At 38.0% G+C, this 12,111-nt stretch overlaps 1 protein-coding gene across 1 annotated transcript in view; it reads left to right on the top strand.

Annotated features, from left to right (window-relative positions):
- The window catches only part of LOC127617558 (protocadherin-15-like), a 214,307-nt gene that overhangs the window by 172,149 nt on the left and 30,047 nt on the right, over positions 1-12,111 (top strand). The window contains exons 25-29 of the mRNA XM_052089526.1: positions 1,805-1,914; positions 2,242-2,382; positions 4,688-4,815; positions 6,298-6,513; positions 7,812-7,900. Of these exons, the coding sequence (XP_051945486.1) occupies positions 1,805-1,914; positions 2,242-2,382; positions 4,688-4,815; positions 6,298-6,513; positions 7,812-7,900 (684 nt within the window). The remainder of the gene's footprint in view (positions 1-1,804; positions 1,915-2,241; positions 2,383-4,687; positions 4,816-6,297; positions 6,514-7,811; positions 7,901-12,111) is intronic.

The following is a 12,111-nucleotide window of genomic DNA, read 5'->3' on the forward strand; positions in this document are numbered from 1 at the left end:
AACCTTATTGACATCATCAGAATGTGCCAGTACCAGGGCTAAAAAAGATGTGCCACCGGTGCATCGTCAGGTCTGAAGAGAAGTCCTGGGACATCCTCAGTGCGGCAATGAAGCGTAGCATCTCGTTCTGCTTGTTCAAGGAACAAGGGTTACAGTTAAGTTACCTGAGATGTTCCCTGTCAAAAGCTACACTTAAATGCTGCGCTTGATTCAGCACTTTGGGAACGAGAATACCCACGCTGCCGCACTGTGAGAGTCTGGAATCCTTACGGTTGTGAAGTTTGTGCTCGCAAGAACACAAAAAGGTCTCAGACATTAGCTTGTGATGTTGACTCAAGGACGTGAGAGCCCAGAGTGGCATGAACATCCAAACCATAAAATCTTATGAATGTGTGCAGAGAGGACCAGCCTGCCGCATTACAAACATACTGCAGAGGGGCACCACTCTGCCAAAGCTTTAGAAGATGCGACCCCCCTGGTAGACGCCCCCTTTCCGTTCCCATCAGGGGCGGCTGTGGCTCGCATATTCACAGCTGGTCATTCCTAAAAGACGTTCCCAAAGTGCTGAATCAAGCGCAGCATTAAGTGTAGCTTTTGACAAGGAACACAGGGTAAACAGGTAATGGGAATAAATGCTCAGATATGTTGACAGGCAAACAAGACTTCACAGAGTTAATATTGAAGCAGGTGGGAGAGTAATCAAATAGAGCGGAGGATTATGGGAAAAGTAGTTTGTGAGGAGTTAGTACTCAGGAGATGGTGACCTCTGGCGGTGTTCAGGAGCAGGAGGTGTAACAAATTGACTGCAGCAGGGCTCTATTGTCTAATTGAGACAGAAAAGAGCACTTCACCCCATACAGTGTATATAGCTCCAAAAAGCCCAGGCAGTCAGCGTCTCTTTGACTGCTGTACAATAGAGACAGGTGTGTCATGTCCACCCACTTCTGACAGTGAGCATGCGGTACTTCACTGTTTGAAAAAAGCACAGAAATTTCTCAACATCTGTGAGAGTACAAAAACTTTGACAGTTATTTCAGGTAGATTTTCTTTTTTCTTTCTTTCTTTCTGTTTGCATTGTGCATCGAGTAAAGAGAGCAGTGTAATAAACCAAAATAATAGACAAAAAATTGTTTAAAATCAACTGTTGTACTAAAACACACTGAAAAAGAGCTTGGAACGTGTGTAGATTTTGTGAAAAAAATGTTTCTGTCCATAAGTCATAAGTACTGATTATTTCACAGACATAACTCAGAAAAAGTAGAATATTCAGTTCTGCTTATGGATTTATAATTTGCTTGCTACTTAAGTACCTCAAACACATTTATGAGTATCTTTCAGTGATTTGATGCCACAAGCCTGGCAAACTTTGGAAATCCATTGATTAATTCTTCCTCAAATATACAGATTTTTTCTCAGTGCATCGTCACTCTCATACTGTGTATGAACATAACCATATTTTCCACTCCAAACAGGACTGACAGCTCTTCCTCTGCAGTGTGAAAGTAGCCTAGTAGATCTCCTCTGGTTATGCTCTATAGAGCTTTAGAAATTGCGTTTTCCTAAAACAAGTGATTCATCTACTTTGAATGCAGTAATTAAACACTCTTCACCTCTTGAAGACCTGCACTTGAGTTCCATAAGCACTTTCTGTAGGTCTTTTATGGAGGTGGAGGGCCAGTTGAACTTGTATTTTAAATACTCAACAGGAAACTGAAATTTATGTTCTAGTGATCATGCTGGACACAACAGCTCTACTGCCCTTACCCGTGTGTCTAGTCTAAATACTGAATACTGTGTTGTGCAGGTTTAGTCCAGTGAGTGAGAACGCTCCTATTGGAACACCTGTGGGACTGATTCTGGCTGCAGCCGTCAACACCACTGTCTTTTACTCCATAGTGGATGGAAATCAGGGAGGTGAGTTTCTACAACACACTGGGGGAATTGACTAAGGATAAACTGGACTCACGGACAGCATTGTTTATTTGCACTGGTTGTCTTTACAGATTTAACACCAAATGTACTCAAATAATTGCATAAATTATAAAAGTCATGGTGCAAACACAGCCATAAAATTAGAGCTGATCGCAATTTGAATGGGGTAAGGAAACCTGGAGAGTGCTGCACATTAGCAGTCCCATTTATCTCAATGGCAGTTGATTTGCTGGTGCACTTTGACACCTTGATTCCTTTAGTTGGCACAAATGTGTAGTGAATTGTTCTCTGATCTGTATGTGTTTGTAGGTGTATTCAAAGTCAATAACCGCACAGGGATTATCTACACAAATAAAACACTGGACTATGAAAAGGTGATCAGTTACGTGCTCCGGGTTCAGGCCGACTCCCTCGCCATCATCCTCGCCAACCTACGCGTTCCCTCCAAAAGTAAGAACAATGCCAAAGCAGCTTTCATATGTCTATTGGGATTTATTAGGAAAGATCAATCAGCAGATGTCTTCAGGACACTCATGATTTACAATCTACATAAATCTGCTCTTTTTGTAGATGTTTATTAGATTAGTTTAGTAGCACACATTAATCAGAATATGATGTTTTTAAGGTAATCACTGTTAATTGTGGTAATACTACTTAAACCCACTGCCTCTCTCATAGGTCATTGCCTCAATATATCTCATGTACCTTCTGGTCAGCACACGGTCAGTTAAGATCAAAATGTGAGTTTACAGGCGAGGTCAGTACTTATGTGCTCATGCACTTTATTGAGGTTGAGGAATAGACCGGACAGACAAGTAGATTGAGTGACATAACCCTCTTCCTGTCAGAGGTTTGGTCTTTCTGCTGTCAGTCTGAGTACTTCATTAATACTTAGTCAATGTAACACACAAAGGATCAGTGCAGAACACCATATAATTGATAATATTTTGTCTTTAATCATTCATCTAAGTGTAATAACTTGCTCCCACCTCTGAAATGGCTTACCATGTTTGCTGACATCAGTATTGTAGACATCTGTTGGCTGACAGCTGTAGGTATCGAAGCCTTGTCAATATCTAACACAGCAATTTAATGCTCGTTAATGATAATGTAACAAAATTTACAGCAGTAATTAAAAATAGCAGTAGATTAATAATTTCAACTGGTATATGTTGAAATGCTCTTAAGGTTAAAAAAAAAAAAAAGTCTCCAGAATGGTCAAAAAGCGTCATCTTTAGGGCTGGGAAGAAGAAAAAAAATATTACGATTTTAGTAAGAACCATTTTCATAAAAAAATAAAAATATTTAAATAAAAAAAATATATAAAACACTTAAAACTAATGATTTTCTTAACTTTTGGTTAACGATATATTGAACATCTTTCTTTTTCTGCTAATGTAAACAGAATATCTTAATACTCAAACTAAAAGTTCATTCCAATTGACTGTTAGGGTCCTCTGAAGTGGACTTCACACGGTATACAGCCATCTTAAGTGAGATTCTAATCCAAAGGGAGCATACATGTTCAGTTGGAAGGGCACTCCGAACAGCATAGGGAATGAGTTGACATCAATTCATCACTTCACAGGAAGTGTAGAGAGAATTTTACTCAACAGTCATTGCAAACCACCAGAGTACTGACATAGTTTGGCTAAATAAATGCTTAAACAAATGGGGTTTGAGAAACTGGCATTTTAATGAAGCTTAATTTATCTCAGATATGCTTTCTATGTGGTTGTGTGCTAGTGCAAAGCGCACGAGATGCAACTGTTGCATTCGTTATCATAGAAGTTTTATAACAGTTAAGACAACACATATTTTATTAAAAAAAAAATAATAATAATAATTTATATTAAACAGCAACAGCCTTTTAACTTATGGGTTACACATCTGGAGAAAGATATTAATTTAAATATATAACAATGCATGTTTATGAGAATGCACAGGGATATATTATATAAATGTATATACACACATCAAGCACTTTATTAGGAATGCTTTGGTCCTAATAAAGTGTCCAATGCGGCTTTCTGCTGTTGTAGCCCATCAACATGTGCATTCTAAGATGCTATTCTGCACTGTACAATGCACAGAGTGGTTATCTGAGTTACCATAGCCTTTCTGTCAGCTCAAACCAGTACAGGCATTCTCAGCTGACCATTCTGAGTGAACTCTAAAGCAGGGCTACTATATATTTCCATCCACAGAACTGCCACTCTCTGGATGTTTTTTGGCACTATTCTGAGTAAATTCACTGTTGTGTGAAAATCCCAGGAGATCAGCAGTTACAGAAATACTCAAACCAGCCCGTCTGGCACCAACAATCATCCATGCGATTATCTAATCAGCCAATCTTGTTTTTAAAAAAATAACTAAATTATGATATAAATGTATTTCATACAACAGGACAGGCACACTCTCTCCTTAATGATAACTGGTCTTGTGCTGCCCACCTGTGTTTTCCTTTCTTCCTTTATGTTTTTTTTCTCTTTCATGGAGCTGTGATATACAGCACTTCATCTGCGGTTTCCCGTGTGTGCTTAGATCTACACTAGATGACTTTATATATTGCCGCGCAGCAGAAGACAAATGCTTTTTGACAGATCATATTTCTCATGTCTGCAGTAGCGTGAAGAGGGTGAACAGCTGTGTGTGTTTACATTGGCTCAGATTTTACTTTAACTGCGACAAATATGGCCAATATTTCCATAATCTGAACTATGTTTCTCTTGTGTGATTGTGGAAATGTAACCAGCAAACACAGCAAAGGTTTTCATCGACGTTGAAGATGAAAACGATCATCCACCTGTCTTCACAAGGTCTCTTTACATCGGAGGAGTGACAGAAGACACTAAGACATTCACCACAGTCCTGAAAATTGTGGTGAGTGTATATACTTATTATTATAATTAAGTGTCAATACTAAGCAGGGGTGTAGGAATGATTTGTGTAGAGGTGACACATTATAAACCTTCAGATTGGCTCATGAATGTTAATGGGGTGACAGTATTCTGAGCTGATTTGCTGAAAGGTTTTAATGTTTACTGCATGCTCTTCAGTAAGGAGATTCATCTCAATTTCATATTTTACTTGATTGAATGGCCAAATTATTACGAGTTGTTTTGTGTTTCGACATTTAGGCTGTTTACGTTAGTTAGTGTTAAGCTTGTTTATTGTTGTCGTTAAAATATCAGAAGAACACATAGACACAATGGATAATAATTCATCAGGTTTTGAAATGTTGTCCAGCTCTTGGTATCTGCAGTACATTGCGTTTAATATTTACTGCAAGAAACTTGCTTTTCACATTCTGACACACCTGTCAGCACTATAGGACAATCGCTCTATCCATTCAAATCTTCTCGCCTTCCCCCGCATATCTGACTTACTGCTGAGACAGCTGTTTTCTTCATTTCTGACAGTGTGGAAGACAAGTAAAATACACAGATTGGACTCCTGCTAGTTGGCTGCTAGAGGTTATCTGATAAATGTAGAGTTATATCTCTTGATAAGGAGGTTATTGAATTAAACTGTTGATGTGAAAACTAAAGAGAGTTCGTATTTATTTTTTGTAGCTGGCAAATCATTTTAAAGGCTTTTAACAGGATAGTTCATCCAAAAATTAAATCATGTCATCTTTTACTCACCCTCATGGTGTAACTTTAGAGTTTTCTTTCCTCTTTGAATAGAAAAGTATGCCCAAACTGCTCTTTTCAATACAGTGGATGCATATAATAACCAGGGGTTATCAAGCTCCCAATAGGACCAAAAATGAACAATATCTCATGTGTTATTCCACATATTCAGACAATGCACATTGCAACTCTTCAGGACACATACAATAACCAATGATATGTAACAGCCAAAGAAACTTTGGGATTGGAAGGACATGGGTGAGTAATTCATGACAGGATTTTACTTATTGGATGAGCTCTTCCTTAAAGTCACATCCACACTAATCTGTTTAAGTTTGAACTTTTCGTTTTCCATTTCCTAACGTTTTAACGCTAACTTTATATTCTAAAATATGCGTTATGGAGAGCGTTTTCCAAGGACTTCTTTTTTAGTGAAGGAAAACTCGTAGTGTGGATGTGAGGTGGAAATGTAATAAAATCAATGCATTATCAAATGAAAATATATTACTGTTGACATGACCTTAAATTCTCCCTTATACTGTACTGCTTTTGTTTCAATTAGTATAGGAATGTATAGGAATTATTTCAATAAGGCTGGCACCTTTTTATATTAGCCTTTAAAATATTGAAATTCTTCCTTTATATAAACGGACAATGCTATTTGTTTTGGAGGTCAAGATATTCTATTTGTCTGTGGATATTTCTGTGTGTGTGTGTGTGTGTGTATCAGGCTACAGATATTGACACAGGAAACTACAGTAAGATGGCCTACAGACTGATCATCCCTCCCACGGCAGAAGGGCAGGACAGTTTCGTTATTGAGCCGTACACTGGTGTTATCAAGAGCGCCATCATGTTCCGAAACATGCGCCGATCCTACTTCAAGTTTGAGGTCATCGCTACAGACAACTACGGTCAGGGACTGAGCAGCAGAGCAGATGTAGTGGTGAGTGTGTGTGACCTTTAACCTATGAAATTGACTTATGAATACAAAGGTATCATATACATTTATTATTCTGAAATTGTCTCACTGATGTCCACTTAGAATGTTGGTAAAGTTTTTGCAGCTGCATGCAAAAAGTCAAATCACTGAATCATTTATAATAAGTCTAATTCCGTAACAGTAATCAGCAATTAATATAGGATGAAAATATCTCTCTGGAGTGCCTCTTAGTTTGGTAAATATCCTGTCAGTCTGTATACTTGTGCTTTTCAGTGTGTTATGTTAGAATAAAATGTTTGTTTGTGTAAGTGCATGTGGTGTTTGTGCTTTAGTTAGTGCAGTAATGAATATATAAATGATCTGTTTCAGTAAGCTGAATTATTTATACTTCTATATTTGCTGGACTGTTGCAGCCAGTGATTTGTGCCTTTATGGTAAATCTCTGAAGCTAATGAACACCTAATAAAATAAGAGGGTGTGTGCATCAGGTTTTTAGAAATCATATCATTAATGCTTGCATCATTTTAATTCTACATTGCTGTTGAATTTCCTGCTGGTATAGTAAGTGTTTCTATTAACATGCATTAAGCCATCACACTGTTTTTGAGCATCTGAATTAAAGGACTTTCAAACTGCATACAGCACTTTACGTGGTGATATACAGTATACAGTGGGGATCAAAAGTATTACACCACTAGTGAAAAAGCTTCTATTTATCACACACTATCTTATCCACAAAATCATTTATGTAAAAAGTTACATTGAAAAATGAACTTTCAGAATTTCTTTGTATGTGTATTTGCCCATTTTGCTTTAATGCGGCATACACTCAAGAATCAAAAGCCCATTGAGAATGTTCAAAAGAGCAATTTAGACCCCTCTGTATTAAGTATTAAATATTCACAATATATTCAGAACGATTTTGTTGGTTACATGCAATTATGCAACATCATGAATATTGCAGTGGTTTTAATGTGCTTTTTTATTTGGCTAAGTTAATAAGTTACAAATTGTATCAGACTACTATTGTAATCCATCCTTGTCACACGTCTTGCTTTATATGCTTTATATTCTTTACAAAAAGTAGTTCTAGAAAATGGGACTAACAACACCACCACCAACAATTTGAATCTGTAATGGCTGTTTAGTTGAAATGATCAGCTAAATTTTAAATCAATCTTTTAAGCTTTTCAGAAAAAATACAAAAATACCAAACACAAAAATCATCAAAATAAGGAAAAATAAAACATATCAAAGTGATTTCAATCTTCTGTCTCATATGTTCTGTGTGTGTGTTTTAGGTGTCAGTTGTGAATGCGTTGGACATGCAGGTTGTGGTATCCAATGTTCCACCCACAGTGGTGGAGGAGAACAAGGAGCAGTTGATAAGGTGAGATTTCTTCCTTCACGGTCTGCCTCTGCACTGCTGCTTTCCTAGAGTTACATTAAAATGTTTCCTGCACTATCAGCAGCTTTTGTTTTCTCGGGTGCTTTGATTTAATAGGGCATCTAAAATGTACAATCTCTTATCTCAAATAAAAAACCCTTTATACAAAATACACAAACTTTTCTCAGTTTTTTTAAAAAACGTTTCCATGTTTTTCAGCACGCTAACTGTTTTCTATGCTTAAAACATGTAGCAGTTATATAGAGTTATGAGGAGAATCTCAGAAAGAACATATCCAGGTCACGTGTCACTCTAAAAACAATAGACAGAAACAAATAATTTGATTCTGAATAAAAAAAGGAAACCTATTTTTAGAACATCAATATTTATTTTTATTTTTTTTTTGCATTATGACATTTTCATGATTAAGCGCTGTAAAAGTTAAAGGATGGACAAGGAGGAGGTGGAAACCGGCTGAAAAGTAAACATAAAGTTTCTCTCAATCTCTCTCTCTCTCTCTCTCTCTCTCTCTCTCTCTCTCTCTCGACCTGGTGCCTCCAGCTAGTCTTTATCCCCCTCCCGGCTGATTAGCCCGATTCAGGGCGTGTGTCGTCACAGCCTGACCCTGCCCTCCTCCTCATCACAAGTGCATTCAGTTTCATTACTTATGTTAACAAAAAATGTTAAGCCTATTATGTTAACCATATTTAGACTGTAAAGTATATATATACATCATAGTAGTTGTAAAACACATAAAAGTAATTGTGTCCAGACAGTAATGTTTTTACGGTTAGGTGCAACCGCTGCTTCTGCTCAGATACTGGGTCTCTGAGGGATTACTGTAAATATTTTATTAGTTTTCATGTACATAAATATAATGGCACTTCTTTCTAAAAAAAAACAAAAAAAGTGGTATAACTAGAAATATTGTAATATATTTTATTTTGTAATTTCTTGTAAAATTATATAAAGGTTAAAAAGCTAAATAATATAATTGTAAGTATTGATGGCATCTTGCCATCTGTCCCCAAATTTGATGAATTCTGCATTTTTTAATGACTAGAGAAACAGACTGCATTACTTTGTTTTTATTTCCAAATTGATATAGTATAAATAATATCACATTAATCATTAAAATGGGAATGCTACAAATTAACATTAAAAATCCACAAAACACTCTGCTAATATCTGTTTATCTAAAGTTCATTTTTCAGACACCTATTGCAGAAGAGAACATTTATATATATGATCCATGGCCATTTGAATATATCACAGTCATCTATCTTCCCAACATAAACTATGCAAGTATTCGTAGCCTATTTTCACCTGGTACACCGACTCAGCTCTTTTCCTATTTATTTCTCTATAAACACTCAAAGAAACATTATATAGCTCAGGAAATTCAGCAACAGCGAGTTTATTCGTCTTCATGTTGTTTCTGACTACATTAAAGTTAAATGTCGTTTGATTGGTCAGCGACAAGTGGCAGCCGCCTCAATTTTGTCGCCTGCCACGTCTCTCTTATTGAAAATGAATAGGGAATGTGTGGTGATCGTGTCCCGTGTAAAACCGTGTAAAAATTGTATCATTTTGAATGAAATATCACCTGGCCATGTTCTTCTTCAGAGTCACCCTTCAGTAGAGGCTTAGCAAGGAGAAACACATTTGTATTGTAATACATTTCAAAGTTGTATTTCACCAAATAATTTTAATTCTGTCATAATACTGGTCTTTATGACTTACATTCTTCAATTGAACACTAAAAGAGATGCTAGGCAGAATGTTAGCATCTGTCCTCTTTTACTTTCACTGTATGGAGAAAAAATGCTATTAAATAGAAAGGAGGCTAAGGTTAACATTCAGCCTAACATCATCTTTTGTGTTCCATGGGAGAAAGAAATTCATACGGGATTGGAACGACATAAGGATGGGTAAATTACTAGAGTTCTTTTTTTTGTGTGTTTGTGTGTGTGTGTGTGTGTGTGTGTGTGTGTGTGTGTGTGTGTGTGTGTGTGTGTGTGTGTGTGTGTGTGTGCGTGTGTATTTATCATTTTGTGGGGACCAAATGTCCCCATAAGGATAGTAAAACCCGAAATCATTGATGTTTTTGGGACAATTTGTCGGTCTCATAATGTTTTAGGAAAATGTAAAAATCCAGAAAGTATTCTGTGAGGGTTAGGTTTAAGGGTAGGTATAGGGTTAGGGCAGGGTCCCCAAACTACGGCCCGCGGGCCGAATACGGCCCGCCCCCACATTTGGACCGGCCCTCTGAACAATGCCATGCAGAGAAATATTTTTACAATTTAATTTTAAATATGTTTTAGTCATATCATATTTGTATTTGATAATACATATTGGCTTTCAAAATAAAATTTCCCTTAGTTATAATTATTAAAGTAGCCAAAATATTTGTTAGATTCACCCGGATTAACGTTCCATCGTGATCGAGCGGGTGCACGCGATCCAGCAAGAAAATTTAAAGTGACAACAAAATGGCCAAACGGTTGGGAAAGAGAAAAGTTGATTCAGAATGCAGGGTATTTAACCAAAAGTGGACAAGTGATTATTTTTTTGTTCAATGCAAAGAAATGGCTGTTTGCCTCATCTGTCAAGAAACAGTCTCCGTGTTCAAAGAATACAATCTGCGCCGACACTATGAAACCCGCCACAGAGACAAGTATGCGAGTTTACAAGGCCAAATGAGAGCAGACAAAGTGTCAAAGCTAAAAAGTGGACTATCTGCTCAGCAAAATACGTTTGTACGGCAAACCCAGTTGAACCAGTCATCTATTCGAGCTAGCTTTCAGGTAGCTAAACTGATTGCAACCTGCGGTAGGCCATTCAGTGATGGTGAGTTCATAAAGAAATGTATGAATGCTGTTGCGGAGGAGGTGTGCCCCGATAAGAAAGACGTCTTAAATGCGATGAGTCTGTCTGCAAGTACAATCACCAGACGAATTGAAGAAATGGGGTATAATGTATATGCCCAGCTGAAGGAAAAAGTTAAAGAATTAGATTTTTTTGCATTAGCGCTGGATGAAAATAATGACGTGCAGGACACAGCACAGCTGCTCATTTTCTTCGCGGAGTTAGCTCAAACTTTGAAGTGTCCGAGGAACTGGCAGCCCTAAAATGTCTCAAAGGTACTACGACAGGGGAGGATATTTTTGGTAAAGTGTGCCAAACGATAGACGAGTTGGATCTAGACTGGTCTAAGCTGGCCAGCATCATGACTGACGGAGCTCCTAGTATGGTTGGCGCGTCAAGGGGACTGATAGGATGCATGAATAGAGAAATGGAGGAAAGAGGTCTCATGCCCCCTTTACAAGTACACTGCCTAATTCACCAGCAAGCACTGTGCTGCAAAGTTCTGAAGTGGAAATCGATTATGAAAGTGGTGGTGTCCTGTATAAACTTCATCAGAGCAAACGGACTTAAACACAGGCAGGTCCAAGTCTTTCTGTCCGAGCTAGAGTCTTCTCACGGAGATGTGCTTTACCACACAGAAGTCCGATGGTTAAGCCGGGGCAGAGTTTTGAGGCGTTTTTACGAGCTGCTACCCGAAATCAATGTTTTTCTTCTGACAAAGGGCAAAACTGTCCCAGAACTGATCGACACAAAATGGAAATGGGACCTCGCCTTTTTAACAGATGTGACAGAAATGTTGAATGGCCTCAACGTGCAGCTCCAAGGCAAGGGGAAACTAATATGTGACATGTATTCCCACATAAAAGCATTTGAGGTGAAACTAGCACTGCTTGTGGGACAAGTGCAAAAGCAAGACTTCACCCATCTCCCTGTTACCCAAAGCCTCTCAGCTGAGAAACCAGTGGTCCCATTCCCAGCTGAAAAGTCAGTGGAAGCGCTGGAAATGCTGAAGGCGGAGTTTGATGTCGCGATTCCGTGAGCTACATGTCCACGCTAAAGAAATCCGCCTTTTCAGAACCCTTTTGCTGCTGACATTGACGAAGTCCTGCCTTCTTATCAGTTTGAGTTGGCTGAGTTACAGAACTGTGATGTTCTGAAAGACGCGTTTAAGCCCAACAGTCTCATTGAATTCTATACTGCCCTCCCTAACGAGACCTACCCAAACATCAGAAGGAATGCAATGAAGATGTCCACACTTTTTGGCAGCACGTATATCTGTGAGCAAACCTTTTCAGGCATGAAACTGATGAAAAATCCGATGAGATCAAGACTCACTGATGAACATT

This window comes from Xyrauchen texanus, chromosome 24, assembly GCF_025860055.1.
Source record: "Xyrauchen texanus isolate HMW12.3.18 chromosome 24, RBS_HiC_50CHRs, whole genome shotgun sequence".
In the NCBI taxonomy this organism is placed as follows: domain Eukaryota; kingdom Metazoa; phylum Chordata; class Actinopteri; order Cypriniformes; family Catostomidae; genus Xyrauchen; species Xyrauchen texanus.